Source organism: Netta rufina (genome assembly GCF_964035555.1).
Source record: "Netta rufina genome assembly, chromosome: 4".
Taxonomy (NCBI): domain Eukaryota; kingdom Metazoa; phylum Chordata; class Aves; order Anseriformes; family Anatidae; genus Netta; species Netta rufina.
Window position 1 is genome coordinate 30,762,843 of NC_140127.1, and position 21,161 is coordinate 30,784,003.

Consider the following 21,161-nt stretch of genomic DNA (forward strand, 5'->3'; position numbering starts at 1 on the left):
AGTCACCATCCCTGGAGGTCTTTAAAAAACATTTAGATGTAGAGCTTAGGGATATGGTTCAGTGGAGGACTGTTAGCGTTAGGTCAGAGGTTGGACTCGATCTTGAGGTCTCTTCCAACCAAGAAATTCTGTGATTAATCAGTGATTATAAAAGCTGTTCTCTTCTGCATGGCAACCTGCTGCTATGCACTGGAGAAATGCAGTGCCTTTCTATAAGGCACAATTTCAATCCATTGAAATTATAACAGCTTTCTTCTATCTTAAAGTACACAGTTCTCTTATAATTACAGCATGGGGTTTGAAACTTAAGTCACTTTATAGTGTGCGTGGGCAAAATCACTTTTACTTGTTTTAAGAAATAGAGTCCTGGGATTTAATTTCCTCCTTAGCTTGAGATGCATGCAATATGATGTGAACTTTGGATTCAACTTGTTCAAAATACAGTTAACAAATGCAGCTCTATGCCTGTGAAATTAATAGTTCCACCTTCAACCTTAAGGAGTTCAAGCAAGGATATTGACTTAACCATACTAGGCATCCAAAACCCAATTTGAAAAGCATGTGAAGGGACTGTGAAATGTTTTTCATCAAATATCTTGACCTAATACACAGCTGACCTAATATAAGTAATCAGAGAAGCATCTCTTATTTATTGGTGGACATGTTCCCTTAGGCCACTCAAGCCAGTCATGAAGCCATACCACTAAGACAAGGGGTCTGTTTTCATTTTATACCCTTTGCTTTTTCTCTAGAATTGCAGGGGAATTAGGTAAAATGCATTTTAACCCTTGATTTCCCCAGCCCTCATCCCCACCATACCCATGTGCGTTTTCCGAAGAAGTTTAAGAATGCTGAAAACTTTTACAGATGTTTTAGCATGATCGTAAGAAAAAATATAAAGTGACACATCTGACTGAATATCCATAGATTGCTTAGATATGATTCCAAGCAGTACTGAAGCTGAAAGACTCTTGTGGAAAGCGGCATACTTGGAGGTTGCACTGGGTTTCAAACTGAACAGTAGCTTTTGATATGATGCTGTGGACGATCAAATTACATTAAAAGAGGTGATCTCTGTACAGCATTGCCAAGACCCTTATTGGGAACAAAATAGTTCCCTTGTGTAGTTTTAAAAAGGCTTACAAATTGGAAAGTTATCCTGAACTAGGGATATTGGAGTGATTTGAGAGTTCCAAGTCTCACTTTTCATTTTTACAATTGTGCAGCTTTTTCAGATTATTCCATGTAAGCATTCTGGAAGATTTCGGATATTAAAAGTAGGCAGAAAGTAATGTTAGATGATCCAGTGATAAATATTTGAGCTTCTGGGAAATGGGAAATAACAAATTGTATGTCAATAAATAAGTTAAATGTGAAATATGTTGAACTGTGGTCACTCTGGGGACTGAAGCCTGATTTAGTATACCGTTGATTTTCATACAGCAGGGCGTATAATCTTCTTAGGGAAATAAGTTGCGACTGCGATGGTCCTTGGCACCCTGCTGTTAGTCCTCCTCGAGAACACCTGCTATACTAGATTAGCAAAAGAGTCATTTGGAAGTGATTTTGCTTAAAAGTCTACTGCTTTACCCATGCCATGAGATACCGGTCTTTGTGGCTGCTCTCGGACACCTTTATGGTCATGCTCACTGAAGCTGGGTTCTTTCTGCTTAAATTTCTTCCAGTTCAGTAACAGTTGCACTATAGACATTCCTGTAGATCGGTACTTATATTGCATAACTACTTTCTTCCAAATCATCTCGTAGGAATCAAATTGTAATGAGATGAAGGCATTATGGTCTTCCAAAAGTTTTGTTTTAGCAGGTTAGTAACGGCTAAAATATTTTTTACTGTAATAGATATTAAAGATGGAATGGTTTGTATCTCTGTAGCTGAGACTATGGTGTAGTCCAGTTCCGAAAATAACCTAACTAGATCCCAAATAAATTTGTTATAGTACTTTCTTTGTTTCTTGCCTTTCTGACATAGAGATATGCCAGAGGTACGTTTTCTGTACATACAGCGCGAGCCTCGGGCAGCTTTAATCTGGCTTGTAGAGTTTCCAGTAGCAATGTTATTTCTGTACAAAAAGTTTGGCACAAACTTGATAAGTTTGCTTAGGACCCTCTGCGTTTCTAACAGTGAACTGAATGTCATATTGGATTCACTTATAGTTGGTTAGTCTTGCTATATAGTTAGATCTAGCTCTTGATGTGCTGTAGTCACATTTCAATTGCAGTGTACAAAAACCCCTTAGATCTTTGGTTTTCTTTTGTCTCCTCTTACAGAATTTCATCACTGTAATTTTCTGACTAAAAATGTTTACCATCCTTGAGAGTTATATTTTCCTCTAGTTGAGCAGTAGTATTTCTGAGAACAGTTTTTTGAAGAACAGTTTATTTTCAGAACTTGAAATATGATTGGTGATCTTTATAAATACTTGAATCACTATCATTATAGTGCTGTACTGTGGAAGAATTAAAAGCAAAATCCACGCAAATACCAAAATAATGGAAAAAGCAAAGCAATACACTTCAGGACTGGTATTTCTGAACATTAGGGATTTTTTTTTTTTGATTTTTTTACCTCCTGAAACCTGTTAAAGACAGGTTTATATTTTTTCACTCTGAATAAAAGCTAAAATGAGATGTAGCTAGTTAACACATACCATATCCATGGAGTCTATTTATTCAGGCTGAATTCCACATGGACCATGGATAATCTTTTTCCCAAATGTTTACTAGTATCTGCTCTTAACAAGTGCTGCACAATATAAACTGAAGGAACCATAAAGAAAAAGGGCATAATAAAATTAAGCCTTGCTTTTCAACAAAGTCTGACTTGAGATCAAGATTCAACTGGGTCAGATTGAGGAATTTTTTGTAAAGGACATGAATCACATGAATTTAAAAGCATACTGGCAGCCATATCTAGTACCAGAAAATGAGATACAAGGTTTTAAGAGCTGGCATTGAAACTAATGCTTCTAACTGAGATTAAAAGAGATCCAGATTCATTTAGTGGTTTTGTTGAAGTTATCTTTTTGGACTTGTAACCTTTCCTGTGCCATGCACAATCTAGCAATGCTGCTTGTTCCCTTGTTTCTACCTTGCTCAGACTGTACAGTTTTTCAAGACAGACTGATACCGTGTGTGTGCATGTGTGTGGTCTCCAGTACTAACAAAGCTTATTTTGGGTGTAGTTTTTAAGTTCTGTCTTAATAAAATTGAAAACAAATTCAAAATGCCAGGTCTGAACATTTATATATGATGTTGTTCACATTCACTTGAGCCTCTGTTGTTGCCATAGGTACCATTTTAGTATTTATTTTTGTTGTTTTGATTGTGTTTAATTAAGAATTTAGTTTGCTTTTTTTCCTACCGGAAACTGATTTAGCAAAGCTTTGAAAAAGGTAACTGTTTTGAGTAGCAGAACTATTGGAAAGATTTCATATTCAAAAATATTCACTAGCTTTTCCACACAAATTTCCCAAACATTTAAGATTTTTTTTTCCTTTAGAGTAAATAAATAACTTTGTTATCTCTTAGTAGGTGTAAGTATATACAGCTGGACAACTCTTTACTAGTTTACTGTTTGTTCTTGCTTTCTGCTCTCTTTCAGCATTAACCTTTACAGAATTTTCTGTTATTGAAAACGTTTTCCATGTACATGTATAGTAAGTTATACTTTTTCAAGGAGACTCACAATTCCCCCTGTCCCAGACTGTTAGTGTTTGTTAACACTTGGGTATGTAGCTTTCAGAAGTTCCTCCCTTTCTGAGCTCCATTATCATCAAAGACTACTCATTTTACCTGCTTATTATTAAAAAATACTGAAACTCTTGCTGTTTTGATTTTCACAAGATACCTGGAAAATATATACTGTTAGGCTTTGTTTCAACTTTGTCTGACAGCTTTCAGCATCAGTTCATGTCATTTTATATAGAGGGATTGAAGTGCAGAATATGTAAAACTTCCCTATTTGTCAGTGAAAGAGAAAATTTTGAAACTGATTTTGAAAACATCTAAAATATTATGTAGCGCATTGATTGATTCTCTGGAATATAGAAGAAAAGACTAATGTTAATAAAGGTTTTGTTATAAGAAATTCAGGAAGTGGAAGAGGTTTTGTTGTGGGAAGATGAGGAAGTGGTGATGACCTCACACTGTTGATGGATGAAGGTCAGGTATTTAGGTTGATTGTATCTGCTGTCTGCCCTTGACACTTGATCATGAAGCTGTTTACTATCTGCTAGTCCTTGAGAGGATAAAGAGAGTGACTCACTCAGAATGGTGTTTTTTCCTCTTCCCCCCCCCCCCTTTTTTTTTTTCCTCCTTTCCCTCCCCTTCTTACCCCCCTCCTCTTCTAGGAATAAAAAATAAATAAAAGAGTAGTTACAGATCATTATGGCTTTTTTTTTTTTTGTCATCACAACAATACAAATGAATTGCAAAGCATTTAAAGAAAAGAAAAATAAGGATATAAACAGCTGTTCTTCTGCTGTGCATACGAGTACTTTTATTTCTATCTCATTCACCTTGACTGATGAACTTTGAATAATTCTTCCACTGAATCTAATACAGTAGTGACATATAGATGAGTTACATGCCTAGCTGTTATCTAAACCATATAGACCAATGAAATAATCTTCAGAAGAAACAGCATAAAGATACTGCTGAAGTTTGTGCTTCTAATGATAGTCTAATGTGCTTTCTTTTTGCTTAAAAATTACAGATGTGGAATTGGTCACTTCTTAATGTTTTATTCCATCTTCATTTGTCAAGTGGACTCTTTTATACCCAGTCTGTAGTCTTTTAAATATGTACATTCTTACAATTATCAATACCTTTTTTGATCTTAGAGTGGACAGTTGTAGTGTGCATTTTGGAATAACAGTGCACCCATGAATAATTGTGCTCTTTCTGGAATCAGCTGTAGTGTAGTCCTCATTAAACTTCGTGTTAGAAATACTTTCTTCTTCATTCCCATCTCCAGCAGAAATCATGATTCTGGTTTAATTCACTAGCTATCTAAAGGGTTTTGGGTTGAGGAAAGAGTGCAGAATTTTCTGTCCTTAATTACAGCTTTATCTGTCTGAGAAGATTTGGGTCACTCAAAGTAGCATCTCTGTAGTTTAATGGAAGAGGATGGCACTAGGGCGCAGTCCTTGACTGGAATCCTATTTGTTAGAGGATTGTTGGTATTTTGCATATTCATATTTATTTCAGGATAATTGTTGGCCCATGACTGAAGAAAGCAGATGATATTATTATCAGTCTATTATAAAGTAATTATTCCAACAGCATTAGGTATTTAATAGAGATGGAATGCCTTTCATATTCAAGCCAGCTTGAATATTGATTCCAGTGAAGCCAAGACTTTACCTGTGGACGTTGGAAAAAGTGCTTATTGAAACACTCCAGAGTAATTAGATCTTAGAGCATGTGATAACACCAGAAAGTTACCTCATCTAACATTTAGCAAAAGGAATTCTTTATCTTGGCTAAAATACAGTATTTATCTAGTTTTAAAAGGTATTGAGAATTTCAGAACCAAGATTGCCTTCCAAGAGTGATTGGTCTGAAAAAAGATCTTAATAGAGGTTTCTTTTATTTTTGAAAAGATTTGCCATGCACAGGACGAAGAAAACAAACAAAAAGCAACCAACCAAACAAAAAAACACACACAAAAAACTGTTTAATTGCCATCCTCATCTCTGAGCGGAAGCCAGAGCACTAGGCAAAGGGCTGACAGAATACTTGAAGGTTATAAAGTATAAACTTGTAAAATAAAGTATAAACTCATTTTTGTTTCTTGATGCAATTTGGAATCAAAGAAGGTTTGTTAGTGTATGACTAGTCATGATTATCTTCTGCAAGACATTAAGTCATGCAGCTGTTTGGAAACTTCATTACATCTGTTACTACAGTTCCATGCTTGGCTCTCCAGTGATGTCTGCCCCCCTCGCTTTCTTATCCTTCCTTTTGTCCTTTCTTCATTGGTCAGCTTCCAAAACCCTGGCTTCCTGAAGATCAGTTCTGCTGTTCTTCTCTGCTCGTCTTGTCTGTGTGTACCTCTTCACATAATGTCCTAGCTGCAGGAGAAGGACTAGCCAGCAGATAAATCATATGTTATTCAGTGCCTCAGGTAACACTAAAAGTCTGAACTCAAAATGATAACTGAAGGAAAGAAGAAATAGGATAAATTGTAGGATTAAAAAGTGATAGTAAAAACAAATACAATTCTGTATTCATCTCGAGATGTGTGAGCTGAGTTTTTTTACATGCTTTTTCATATGTGTAAGTGTGTTAGAGGGAGGAATAATCTGAACAAGATGTAATATTTCTCCTGCATGTCTCTGATTCGTTACTTTAAATCCATATAGTACTTTGTAAGTTTGTATTTGTTATGTTTGCTTAGTTTTGGTGGCAAGTACTTGTTTAAATTAGCAGATTTCTAGTCAGAAGGTGAATTTATCAAGTGACAGTTGACAGCTCATACGTGTATATTGTGTTACAGGTTTGTACACTTCTCTCTGTGGTTTCTTTTTAGTAATAGCTGTAGAATCACATCAGCATTTCAAATAGTTGCTATATCAAAGCATCGAAACAACTCAGAATGGAAACTCCACCAAAGGCTTGATGTGTCTTGGAGATTTAACCCAGAGAAGCCACAAACCATACTACTTAAGAAAGCTATCTTAGTAGATACAGCAAGCCTGTGTGAAGTTTTCTTTGCTCACTACTTGAAAAGGTGATAATGAAAACAAACCCTATGTGCTTCAAAAGCATTTCTTGTGGTACTTGAGGCATTCTGGTTTGGAAGAGCTGACTGCTTGCTGGGTAGCCTGAAAACCAGCTGGGCTGCCAGGCTCTAAGGCCCAGGACTAATGGTGGCTGGCAGCAAGTGGAGGAGGGTGAAGAAGCTGGGCTTGTTTAGGTGGGGAAGAAAAGACTTAGTGGCAGTCTGATAGCAGGCCTACAGTTGCCTGAAGAGCAGTTACAAGCCATGACCAAGTTAAACTCTTCTTGCGGGCCACAGTGCACATAAAAACAAAACAACCTCCTCCTCCAAGAGAAACACAACTCGAAATTGCAAGTTGAGAGGTTCAGATTGGACATTAGGAAAACATCTTACCCTGGAAGATAGTATGGCACTGGAGCAGGTTATCCAAAGGAACTGTGGAGTTCCCATCTATGTAAGTTTTTGGGTGTTGGCCAGGAAATGCCTCAGTGGAGTGACCCGCTGTTGTGTGAGCAGTTGTAACCCAGCCAGGAGCTTGGACTGGAGGTCTCCACAGCTCCTTTCCAAGCAGCATCCTTATGATTTTGGGTGCTTTTAGCTTGATACCTATCTTACACATTGAACAATATTGAACTGAGGTATTTGTCTTCGATTTTCTGCCAGTAACAGATCATCTTCCAGTTTTTCCTTTGTACCTGACAAAAGAGTTAAATTTCATTTCAACTACTACATTCAGATAATAGCTATGAAATGCCTGGAGGCAACTGAACCTGAGACAGAGGATAGAAAGAGGTATTCCTGTATTCCCTTCCTTATTACTTTTGAAAGTAGGCTTGCTGCTTTTTCAAAGTTTGCTAAAAAGGAAAAAAGAGCATGTTATGTTACATTTCAAAGGATTTCTTCTACAAAGTCTGTTTCTGTACATAATATGGTGTTAAAAAAAAAAAAAAAGTTATGGGATTGTTGCAGGAAATCCTTTCAAATAATAAAAATGCATCCTTTTTGAAGTTCTGTGGTAATGAACAAATAGTTATTGTCATCTTTTGTTACTGAGTTTTGAGTCAGAGGACTCTCACATACTACAACATTACTGTATAGCAGAAAAAGCTCTAATCTTAATCCATAAATATTTAGAGTTGAGAATTTTCTTTGAATTTGACATTGTTTTTCAAGCATTGATAGTCATATATGGTCTAAGGTGATTTCTGAAGGCCTAAAAGCTGCTATTCTTAATTAAGGGCTACTGAATAAAATCAATGAAATATCTACTAATAATCTGTGATTAGCAGGACTTGTCCTATTTACAGAAAAGTTGCTTTCTGAACTTAGTGGAGGTTTGGCAGAAAGCTTTGGAAATTGCTGTTATCAGTACTGCCCACCTCAGCAGCAAACCTGCCCTCAGCACGGCAGCACCCAAGGCCAAGGCCGTTTCTCTGCTCCTTCCTTGGTGCTCCTCTTCAGTCTCCAGAGCTGCACTCGGTTTGTCCAAGTTTTACCTGTGACCCTCGCTAAGATGTAGTGATTATAACGTACTGAGAAGAGGTATTTGCTATATTTAAGAAGTGTCAGCGCTGATCTTTGTGAAATGTATTGTGCCCATGGGGAAAGAGGCCTACTTTGAAGTAGGCAGGAATGAGCTTGTCTCGTCGGTGGGTTTAATTTCAGTTTACAGTGGCATCTGCTGATCTGCTTGGTGATACCGTGGTTTTTCATCTGTTACCATTGCAGTGAAAGGGTAATGCACTGTCGTGCATTCAGAATGCCTGGAATCTTGTAATTTTCAGGGACAGGCTCTCTACATTGATAGATATATAAATCTGGTGATAGCATCTTGCATCACATCAAAGACAACTGCAGCGACTCATTCTTCAGCTTCAGGCTCTGTGAAGTGTGTGCTGTCCTTCCCTAATAACTGTAACCGTGTCATATCCCAGGGCTGGCTTAGGGGTTTGTTCCCCACCCGGTGTGCCCCGTTTCCAGAACCTTTTGCTGCAAGTGATCTCTGTTGCCCATCTCTCAAAGAAGCTTCTCACTGAAGCCACTGTCTGTCTTGTTGCGCTCAAGTTGTAGTGCTGCCCCCAAGCTGGGATGGTGCCTCTCCTGCCTTAGTCTCACCCAGTCAGATGCTTCTGAGTTGATCAGTGCTGTCTGTGCAATCATATAAATGTTTTTTTTCTTTTTGGGGGTGGAGATTGCTAAACAGAAAGGCAGACAGGTCATGGCAGCAGGGACTGATACATGTATCTTTGGAGTTACACAGACGATTGCTGTAAATCTGGCTGAATTTGTTATTCCTTTTTAAGAGTAAGGTGGATTGATTTATCCCTAAAAATAAAGGCAATAATTGTAAAGCCATTCCACACACGCGCACACATAAAAATAGGCACTATAGTGTCAACTTAGCCAAGTTCAGGTGGCCGTGCTCTTTAGACAATTTACTCAAAAGAAATTTTCAGAACATGCATGAACTCAGAAGGAGAAGTCTAGCTTTTTATGGTATGGTGGCACAATTTGTTTACGTAGAATGGATAAAAAGGAATATTGCAGCTTATCTGAAGACAAATAGCAAGCTTAAATCTCCAGTGACAGCAATTACTTGCCTTTGTAGTCATACAAAATAATTCTTTTGTAAGAGAAGAAATTCCACTGTGCGAGAGCAAATATTTGAAATGGAGCAAGTGATGTGTGTGAGAATGTGATGTTTTTGTGGAACAACGTTGTATGTAAAACACATTTTTCCTTCACAAATGAAGGAGTTGAAGGCAAGTCCTGTTCACTAAATTGCAATATGCCTTTTTGTTCTTTTGGCCTTTTTAGTGACTTCTCATTTGATATGCCTGGACTACTTGCAGTGCTGTGGTTATCATTGTATCGATGATAGCAAATGAAACGCTTGCTATGTTGTGAGATACAACGTGATTTGTAATCCCGCGTGTGCTTTTAAAGACAAAAAGAACCACTGAATATAGTGTCATCAGTGAGATGGTGTTCCTCTGCATACTTTGGAAATAACACTCTGGTGTACCAATCTCTGGGAAAGTCACTTATTATTGTTGGCTGCTGTGTTTAATGTGGAGCTCTCAGCTGACATGCTATACGTTGGAGAAAAAATGCTTGTGACTCAGCTAACAAAAACCCAGGGAAGTGTCTAAATTAGGAACCTTGTCTCTCATGCCTCCTTTGTTTGTGCTTCTTTCTTATTACTGCGTGCTGTCCTCCCTTATGTGTACACAAGACTGTACTGTCAGTTCTGTGTGTGGATACTGGCAAAACCACACTCCATCAAGCTTATATAAGCAGCAATTCCACTTAAAAGAAAAATTTCCATTTTCATACCACAAGTAGAAAGCACGAGTCCATCAGAATAGAAGGCAAAAGTCTGACAGACTTTAAATTACATTTAAGTATAGATTAATTCTTTTAAAATTGCAATGCTGTTTCTGTGGCCTTCTTTTCTTGCAGTACATTCATTTAGTTGTCAGCCTTCACATGTAGTTATAATAAGGAACAATTGCAGTGTATGTTTTCATTGTAGACTGAAGCATAGACATCTTACATAGCTCTAAATGTGTCTTCATCGTAATGCTGCTTATAAAAGAAATGAAAATGAAGTAACTAACTGCAGAGTGAAACAAATTGTCAAAAAGAATGTGAATTATTTTCCAGTATAAAACTACAAGCATATGTAGTTAATAAATTAATTAGGTAACTGATGATTCCTATGATTTACTGCCTGCAATGTCAAACCTGCCTGTACCCAGATTTTAAGCGAATGTTAAATACAGTAGAAGCTTTGTGTTATAGCTTTTTTTTATATACTTTGATGTGCTTATGGAATTAAATTTTGTCAATTAGGGATCTTGTCATTGCATGTCATGATGTTGAAAGGTATGCAGATTAGGTCAGTGCCTGCTGTTTGCAGTTAAATCCCCCCTATAAGCTGATTCCAGCTGCTGAGTATGAATTCCTGGGAATGTTGGGCACTTGGGAATGAGGTTGTTTGAGGTATTGTGAAGAGAGCTGTTGTGTGTCCCTGATAGTCCCTGCTACTGCTGACCAAAGGAGTCCTTTCTGTTTGGTAACCACTCGCAGTTGTGAATTCATCACCTGAAGAGTTGTTTTTGTTTTTTTTTTTTTTTATTAAGTAGTTTCATAGTTTCTGTGTGCTTTAAAATCAAAAGTAGTTGGCTTATTTCTTTTGAATTTATTTGCTGCCACATAAGGCATTTAATTTTACATGTGTTTTGTAGTCTAACAATACTGAAGAATTTTGAGGAATGCCCTCTATTGGGGCTTGTCAGTAAATGTCTAATTTCATATACTTGGTGGCTTTCTCATAGCATGTCCCAGCTTTGTTCCTGTGTCAGGGTAACTGTTCTGATGTAGCCCTCAGCAGGGAGGCTGCCATCAAAATCCTTATCACCAGACCCAACAAATATAAGTCTCCACTCACAAGAGACAAATTGAAACCAGTCCTTCTGTGGCAGTTGTAAGGTGTGAGCAGACCTCTCCCTGTACCTTGTGTGATCTCCGCAGTTTCCAGTAACAAAGGACTGAAGCCATTGGCAGCCTGTGTGCTGTAGTCCCTTGGGTTGCTGGGTTTCTGTGGGACTCTTGTCTTGGGTTCAAGTCTTGGCAGTCTAAGGAAATATACAGACACATTTCTCTTACCTCCACTTGAACTAGCGTTCTGCTTTCTGAACATCAGCTGAGGCTTGGGCTTGAATAACTTTTTGCCAGCAAAATGTTATTTATCTCTTTGTCTGTTTTTACTATATATATTTTTCCATGCAGGAATTCCTTTGAAGAAGCGAACAAAACAGAAGGCCTTTTTCTGTGCATGCTATAGAGACACTTTAGGAAAAGGAGAAGAAATGTAATATTGATGCATGTTTTCTCTCTTTATTGTAGGAGTGCAGGATCCTCAGCATGAGAAGATAATTACTGTGACTACTAATGGAAGTATTCACAGCCCCAAGTTTCCACATACATACCCGCGCAACACTGTACTAGTGTGGAGATTAGTAGCAGTAGATGAAAATGTATGGATACAGCTTACTTTTGACGAAAGATTTGGGCTTGAGGACCCAGAAGATGACATCTGCAAGTAAGTTTACTTTTGCTTAAACTTGTGCAATATCTGAAGGAAGGTGTGGGGGATGGAACAAGAGTATTTCTCAGCTTTTGCAAAAATGACACCTGCATGTCAATATATTTATAAAAATGCATCTCTTAAGCTATTAGCTTCTGATTTTATTTGCAGTGCTAGAAAGTCATTTTATGCTTGAAAGCTTTGGAGGCCCCCCATTCTCCATCTGCATTCAATATCAGCGCCCCAGATACACAAGGATACAGAAATGTGGAATGATTAATATTGTTATGTCTAAGCTGAAGGTTTTGACATTTGGGAAAATACTACTATCAATGTTAGAGGAACGAGTATCTAATTTTACAGAGGAAAAAATAGATAAGCACGTTACATGATGTGTAATTCAGGTCAAGATGCAAGGTACAGCATCCCTGTTCAAACAAAACTACCAGACAATACTTTAATGGCCTTTAATGGTCAAGTTCTCAATTTTCTATGAAAAACAGCACTTAAAGTAATTCATTGTTTGATATTCTCCAACGGTATTGTTTTTTTCGTGACTTCAGTAAGTATTCTGTCCGCTAAATGACTAGCACAGGTTTCTGTTGAATCTATATTTCCTTCCAGTCATTAGTATTTGAAGGCTGCTTAGCTTGGGAGAGAAACAACCAGAACACTACGCACATGGATGGATGTAGTTCTCAGCCAAGCTGTCTGATTGATCATGTTGTGGGTATTTTGTGACAACAGGGGCAGATGTTGTATGAGCTTCCTGTGGGTGGGTGAAAGAGGAGAGATCCTAATCTCTTTTATTCCATATCTATCGGCCATAGAAATAACAGATCGTAAAAAAAATGAACATATGAATAATGGTGTATTGTCTGAACTCCTTTCAGTAAATGAACAGATAAAACATGTCATTTGGTATATCCTGCTTTGATGTGTTCCTGGGGAGGTATTTCACACAAGACCTTCTTTTCCAAATAGTTCTGTTTTTTAATTTAATTTAATTTAATTTAATTTTTTTTTTTCCTTTTTGGATGCTTATTTGATGGTTACTTTCAGTTTTTCTAATTAATTGGTCTTCACTTGTTTTTATATCTCATATCAATGTTTGATTACAAATTTGAATTTCTTAGAGGTTACTTTTGCGCTTAGCTTTAATGTGGAAGCTGAGGTTCACAACAGATGGACAGATATCATCTTCATAATAATAAAGGGAATAATTGTCAAGGCCATGTCAAATATAAAATACTAAGAACTATAAGCAGACCTTTGCTCAGATGAGTGCACTCCCTTTGCACAACTTTTTTTTTTTTTTAATGAAAACGTAGCTTTTTCTTTTCTTTGCATATGGCAGAGTGAAGTAGCAAATGAAAGAAAATCCAGGTTGGGTGACTCATTCATCCACTTGCAAAGAAAAAAGTGAGATAAGTTAAAATATTTTAAATATTAAACTTGAATAGTATTTTAATGGGAGTACATTTATTTTAAGTAAACAAGGTGACAAAAGCACTATTCAAATCGAAAAACAGTAATAAGTCACTCATAATCTTCACTTGTAATTTTATCATGCTCATACATGTGTATGGATACCAGGAAGTTGTATGCATGCAAATCCTGGTATGTGCACTTTTGAGGACATACTGTGCTTTTTGGCTTGGAAGATATGACCCTCTGGGAGGGAAAAAAGATTTTGTTTTTTTTTTAACCAAAAGAGAAAGCACAGATAGGGTTCCTGCAGTTTAAATTCAGTAACAATCTCACTAAAGGAAGGGAAAGTGTACCTTTTTTTGATGCAGATTGACAAGTGGAGGAAATAACTGAAGTGCAGAGTTTAATTGTGTAAAACAATTTACACAAGCCAATTAAGTTACTGCATTATCAGTAGTTATGAAATTATCACAATAGTATCTCTTTATAAGTAATGTCTTGTATTTCTTAGCTGTTCTAGTGCTTAGTAAAATTATTTTAATGTCTTTCCAGTACTTTCTGTGGAAAAGCTAAGGGTTTTTAACTGCATCCCATGCTATTTATGACTCCACTGTGTTTCTGCCTTCTTGAAAGGCACAAATCAGTATTGTTTCTGCAGAGTACTCAACAGTTTCTCCAAAGCCAAGTTTATGTGACAAAGAAAAAAAAAAAAAGCATGACATTTAATGTGTTATTGTGAGTGTAACTCTACAGCTTACAGTGGCCTGATCCTATAGTTCTAGCCTATGACTGAAACCAGGTAAAATCTGCAGCACAGAGATGGTAGGCTTTCTTTCCAACATCCTGCAGTTTGTAACAGGCTATCTTTCTCCCCCTTCTGAAGTGTATGACAGGACTTGATGCGTCACCTACAGTGGTCCTTGTCCCATATTCTCAGTTCTTCCACCTGCTTCTCAAGATGCATGTTCTGTGCAATGCAAAAGCCTTCTCTGTAGGTAGTAGGGCTCTGTAGTGTCAGTTTATTTGACCACTGAGAGAATACACTGGAGTATCTTTGTTTAAGATAATTAAAAGCTTCTTAAATGTCAGTCGTTCCAATATTGCTCATACATAGGGGGAAAAGTAAAACAAAAGCCCATCTAGCCATATAAAACACTTCTTTTGCTTGTTCTATAATGAGAAAACAATGACAGGTAAGAAATGTCCTGGATGCATCCTGAAGCTTTGGCAAAATTTTTGTCTGTTTCTGTGGCTAGAAGTCTACATCTGACTGGCGTGGCCTCTGCATTTGGATTTCTCAAAAGTCAGTTCCAACACTTCAGCTATTCTGTGAGGTCTTTTCATCTAGAACGAGCATAACACTTTGCAGATACCTTGAAGGTACCAGTTTAGCCTCCACTTTAAGTAGCTTCCTGAACCTGGATCAGAGTGATCCTGCATGGCTATTTTCTACTCCATGTTTAATTTTTTATGTGGAAACTAGATCCGTGCATTTATTTCTGAATAGATTTAGGTTATTTTGTTGATGGTATGGGTACATACATCTCTGCAATATTAAAGTCAATTCAGTCTTGTGCACTTCGATTTCACCTTGTGTGCTTTGATTTGAAAAAAAAGTTATGAACAGACAATTCCCCACCAAGCCAAACAAATACAAAAGAAGGACGCAGTCTCCTAGCTGTTTCAGGGAGTGTTGTTCAGATGACAGAACTGCTGGTAAATTTTCCTTACATAAGGGAATTTCTAGCTAGCAGAGGGACACTGGATTTACATTCTGCATGTCCGGCTTTTCTGGTGAAGAAAAGCAACTCTTCTTTTGCTGATGTGACAGTTCATTATTTTCATGATGCTAGCCCCTCGACGCTGTTTTAATCATTAGGCCATTAGACTTCTGTGCCTGACAGCTCCTATTATCAGGGAGGTGCCGTAACTCTCCTTGACCAGGAGGGACTGATTTTTTGCTCAATTGTTGCTTGTTTCTGAAATTGTTGATTTCTGTCTCTGAGAACATACATGGTCTTCATGGAGGAAAGCTATATCCGTGCCTTCCTGACACAAAGGCATTTATCACAAAGCTTTTATCACTGTATGCTACGCTTGCCTTTACCAGGCAGTCTGATGTTGTGACTAGGTTGTGCATCGCAGAGTTACATCACAAAACTGCAATAAGAAAAGAAAAAAAGTATCCTGCCTACATTAGTAATGTGTACCAAACTCACTCTTGCTGCGCACAGAATGGGAACAGTTGTTCATCTCGGTGGTGGCGGCAGCTGTTCTTTCTAATTATCAGGTGATTTCAGTCTGTTTGACTTTTATTATATCTAATAAAAGAGAAATGTGTCTCAAATCCAAAGTGCAATTACTGTAGATAAGATTATATGGATTACAATATACAAGTGGAATGTGGAACTGACAGACTGTTGAATACTCAATGTCACCTGAACATCATCTTCATTTTAGGATAGGTATATTCATTTCCATGTCTCTTCAGTCCTCTAATAACTCCAAATATGAACTGTAGTCTGTTCTGTAGGCTTTTCTTTCTTGTTGGTTGAGGCTTTTGGCAGCTGCAAATGTGAATTTGTTGATGCAGGTAAATGCTTCACCTACAGAACTATAAAAGTTTTGAAAGAACCCCCCAAACTTCTCTGGTTAATGCGCAATATGTTGAACGTTTGCCTGAAGAAAATTAGGAAACCGAAGGAAGCTGTCAGTGGTAACATGGTATAAAATCTTTGAGTAGTACTGTGGCTCTTGCACTCCTTTCACATGAAATTAAATAATTAACTCTTAAAGCCAGGAATGTTCTTCCTTTGAGGTTACTTAAGATGATGCTTTAAGATGCAGAGCCATGTGCAATAAATTCACTACCTCTCTTTTCCATGACGTTTCTGAGAGCTGCTTGACTGAACTGCACCCAAGCTACTCCCTTCCATTCTGGGAACATCAAAGGTCTTTGGTAGAAACCATCAGCCAAACTGCTTAAACAATCCTGTGTGTTCCTATTGAATGTAGTGTTAGGAAAGTGTTGATAAGGGTTAAAATTTTGAAGATTTGGCTCAGCCTAAGGCTGAAACAAGTGTATTTAGAAGAAACATAAAGACATTATCCGTAGTCAGTGGCTATGAAGAAGGAAAACATTTGCTTAGCTGTCTTTTTGACATAAATTATGTCAGATGCATACTATGCAGTGGTGAGTTATGGTAAACACAATAAAAAGACTAAACACTTTGTTATATAATCTTCTAAAGGGAACTTTCCATGTAATATAAGACCCAATAAGTAACTTAGAGCACATGGAGCTTCCTTTCTTGTGATTACAACATCATCTCTCCATCTAACCTGTAGAGTAAAATACAAATGCATAGCTTCAGCTCCAGTGTGATTCAGTAAAAAAAGATGATTGATGCTTCACTTCTGTTTGGCCCACGTCTTGGAACCACCTAACTGCATCAACAGCATGTGCATGAAAGAATAAATCCAGCATCTTTTTCTTCTGGGATCTGCAGCAGGGAAAACAAAACAAACAAAAACCAACCTCATATTATTTGTTTTTGCTTTGAGAACATTGTAGCGGCAGTATTAACGTACATGTATGTGCTAAGAACAAACTATCAAGCGTAGATTCCAAATGAAATACATCCTCTCAACGTTTGACGTGTCCTTGCTGTCTGACAGTCCTAAATGCTTCTGTCAGACATTTTTATTTCAAGAAACTGTGATTACAGAGGGTGAAGTTATCCCTTTGGTAGGTACAAAGTTCAAGTTGGCATTGAATAACTGGACAAAGACCTTTAAATAACCGTATTTAAAGAGGAATGGGTACAGACAATGTTCATGGTGACCCATGTCACTAAGTAGCTGGGCTTTTTTTTTTTATCTTTTTTTTTTTTTTATCATTTCAAGGTTAGAGGGATTGCTGCTGCCACCTCTATTTGAAAATTCAGAAAACAGTGAGGAGTACCCCTAGAATCTCTAAGGCTTCAGATGTGTTACAGTGAAGATCTTAAAGCTCTTACCACCGTTGCATTGGAATTTCAATGTGTTCAACTGTAGCCACCTAGTCCTTATGATATTCTGTGCACATAGATGACATAGGGTTCTGCTTAGATGACTGTACTTATCTGTGATACTTAAATGTCTCCTTCATCACTATCTATATAACAAGCTCAGCAAAAGTAAAATCATTTTAAAGTTAAAATTCATTGTAGCTGTATTCTACATTCAGATCTATTTGGATAGGAGCTATTCCATCAATAGCTGAAATTATATATATATTAAAAAAAAGCGTATGAGCTGTCATTCTTCAATACACAATTCCTTTTTACCCTTCTTTCCCCCCAACATGTAAATTCCTTGTTAATTATTTGTATTCAAAGTTTGAAACAGGGTTATATAATTTAAATGGCCAGGATGAGTTTTAGTATTCAAGTGCCTTAGATTAATTGAAATACTGATAGGAAAAAAATGTTATGAAACGAGTGATTTAAGCTGAAGTCCTTGGTAGCAACATAAAGGTTTTACAGCTGGCAGGAAGGTGGCATTTTAGGAACAGTGTGTAGAAAATGCCATGAAACTCCAGTCAAGGTGGAGTAATTTCTCTGGTGATTGATTTTTTGTTGTTGATTTTTAGTCGCCTGTTCCAGTTGATGCAAGACAACTGAATAGTGGTACCATTTCAAGAGAGGCTTAAATGCTGAATTGATTCAAAGGGAGGATGAGAATGGGCTGTAGGAATCAAAGTTTTTAAGAACTTAAATTAATTTGGGGCCAGAGTTCTTTGTTTATCCAAAACTTGTTCTTTTACATAAAAAGAAAGAAGATCAGTACTGCAGAGGTTATTTCTTTCATATGAGTTCAATTGTAGCAATATAATTTCAATTTAATGAATGCAGAGGAATCCAATACACTTGTGCATCCTGCTTTCTTATGTTTTGTAGAAAAAATGAGGGTTTTTCTGCATAAAAAGAAGTAAATGGATCTGTTTCTGTATGTCTGGATTAGGCACATTTCTGAAATTAAATACAAGGAAAAATGTTTCTTATTCTGCATTCATTGGACACAATTGTGGTTCCTGTTATTTATTTACTTTAGAAAGGACTTTCTTTTGCCTTTCCCATGGTTCCAGTAAAATTGTCTCTTTGATTACTAAGTGATCACTTGTACAGTAACTCATCTTTCAGCTGGTCCCGTTTTGCCGTTTAATTTCTGCCAGTAGTTGATGCTGGCAGAGGTGTGTACCACGCCCAGCAGAGGCTGCAGTTGGTGGAAGCTCTGGACTGGTCAAGGTTGAGTGAAGCCTTTCCTAAGCTCCTGCCCTGCTGAACCTCCGCAGTACACTCAAAGTAGATGGATTCATAGAAAGGAAAAAGAATCATGATTAAACGCATGGCACGAGACAAAAATAATACCAGATTTTGTAATCTGAACTTGGCTTCTAATTATAAAGCTTCTAATTATAAGCATTCTTTTAGGTTCTCTACTGCATATTAAAAGTTGCTGGATACCATTTGTGTGATAACAATGTAAATGTAACAATGTAAATGTAACAAAGCAGACATCAAAGACAGTAAAAGAAGATTAAAAACTTGAAGACCAAAGTATAGTACAGTTATAACTGAGACCGCTCTATAAAAACAGTTCTTAAGTTTCTGAAAGATTACACTTCGTTCCACAGCAGTGGTTAAGTACTCTCTATGCAAATCAAAGCTCATGAAGACAGAGGGAGTTAGAACAAGTTGCTTCCCTGGTCTGAATGGGAGGGCAGCGGATCTGGCATGCCACGATCAGGAGCACATGCTGCACAAACCTAGGGGCTGTGACGGCATTCTTGCCCACCCACATTTTTCCTCTGTTAATGTAAATCCAGTGTTCATTTTTAGAATCTGCCATTGCTACAGGACCCTATAATGGCTATTATTTCACAAGTAATTTAAAATCTATTTTCACAGCCCAGTTGAGTGTTAGGAGAGTGATTGCTGACGAGTGGGCAGTTGACATAATCCCTTACTCCTTTTTCACACCAGAGACTACACTCATTGACTTAGAAAACATTTTAGGCTCCTTAAAATTCCTTCCTGGTCCTCTCAATCTCAAGCAAACTGTTTGAATAAAGTAAACTGTGTCCACAGTATCAAAATATTTTTGTAAACGATCCTAATCCTAATTTATTGCTTCTAAAATTGTTTCACGTTACCGTAGTTGGCTCTGTTTCTGACGGCGTGGGCTGAAGTTATTTTCTTTGAAAACGAGCGTGGCACTGCCGGGTCTTGCTTCTGTCTGGGGTGCTCTGGGAACAATTACTGTTGATGGAGTTCCCTCGCTCCCTTCCTGGTGCTCATGAACAGATAGAAGTAAGTGAGTGCTGGGAGCGCTGCATGGCCGCCCGAGCTGTGGGATGGGGGCACACCGTGCAGCCACCTGCACTTCCCAGCGTGCTTCTCCTTGGTCCCCAGTGTCAAGAGAAAGGCAAGCTACAAAGGCAGGCCCCGCAGCGCAAGATGAAGTTACTGTGGGTGGCATCTCAGCATTTCAGTTTGTGCGTAGCATGCACTCCTCCCCGTGTTGTTTTTTTCTGGTTACTGGAGGTCTAAGTATGGTTAAGCCCATAGGCTCGCTGTCAGATTTATGGGCAGCTTTCTCCTGCCTCATCAGTAGGAATAGCATCAGCATTCCTGCTCTCCTATTCCAAGGCAGACAGTTGTTTCCTCACCTGTTACTCAGCTTTTTTTTTAATTTTATTTTTTGTTTTCTCTCCCCGTCTCTTCCTCCCTTTGTTTTCTTCATTCCCTCACTCCTCACTACACACTGCGGTTGCCTTCTTTGCCTAGCATCAACATTTTAACAAAGTTGTTCAAATGAAGTTGTAGTTAGGGAGCAGCACCAGCAAGTATATAATACAATTTACATTCATCTGTTGCTGTCAGATCATCAGGATATTGGAGAAGATGCATGTGAGAGTGCAAAAAGCAGGATTACTTATCCTGAAAAAGGACAGATGATCATGTGTGAGTGTCCTGGGGTGTTTACAAGGTCAACTAAATACATCTCTTCCCCTTTCTGACACTAACAAGAACAGGGAGACCAGTAAACTAGCAGCAATTATTAGGAAATACCGTTTCATACTAGCCTCTGATTCATATGCTGTGGATGGATTAAAAGTAGGTCTGCATAATTTTATGACCATAAACTTATAACTAGGTATAAACCAAAGTGAGAGGAAACTCCGTTCATGCTTTAGGTGTAAACTGATCTCCTGCTAGGGTTGGAGACAGGTTTTTTCTGCCTTGTGCAGTATTTTGCAACTCCTCAGTTACATTACAGAGATTTTTCACTTTCTTTTCAAGTAGCAATTATGAGCCTGTCTTGAAGCAGGATATTGGACTTTGTGATAAATGGTCTGTGCTGGATTGGTAAATCCTGTGTGCTACTGTAGCAGGCAGGAGACCATATGTAACTGCATCACCGAACAAAAGAAATAAGTGTTTTAATTTAAATACACATAGATATTCCATTGAGGCAGCCAGGAAGGAGGGAAAAGGAAGAGAGGGGTAACGCTGCTGTGTCATTGGGGGTGCTGGAGGGAAGGGGTGTTGCCTGCACTGCCCTGGGTGAATCTTCGCAAGCTTAAAATGTCCTTTAGGAATGTCTTTGTTGGTGTTTTCTAAAATTTACTCTTGAATATATCATTGACCGGAGCCAAAGGTGCATTTCAGGATATAAGGGTTGTGCATAAAGGAAAAATTACCATTCGGTAACTAAATATTGAAAATGCTGCTAGAAAAAAAAAAAAAAAAAAAGACAGAAAAACATAATCATAGGTTCAGAGAAGCTGAAAGAGGTACATTGACTGTGGTGAACAGTGTGAGTACAGGTAGAAGCTTAAAATAGACTG

At 37.8% G+C, this 21,161-nt stretch overlaps 1 protein-coding gene across 1 annotated transcript in view; it reads left to right on the forward strand.

The window, feature by feature from the left end:
• Positions 1-21,161, forward strand: part of PDGFC (platelet derived growth factor C) — a 117,817-nt gene that overhangs the window by 57,359 nt on the left and 39,297 nt on the right. The window contains exon 2 of the mRNA XM_084285429.1: positions 11,656-11,851. Coding sequence (XP_084141555.1) covers positions 11,656-11,851 — 196 coding nt within the window. The remainder of the gene's footprint in view (positions 1-11,655; positions 11,852-21,161) is intronic.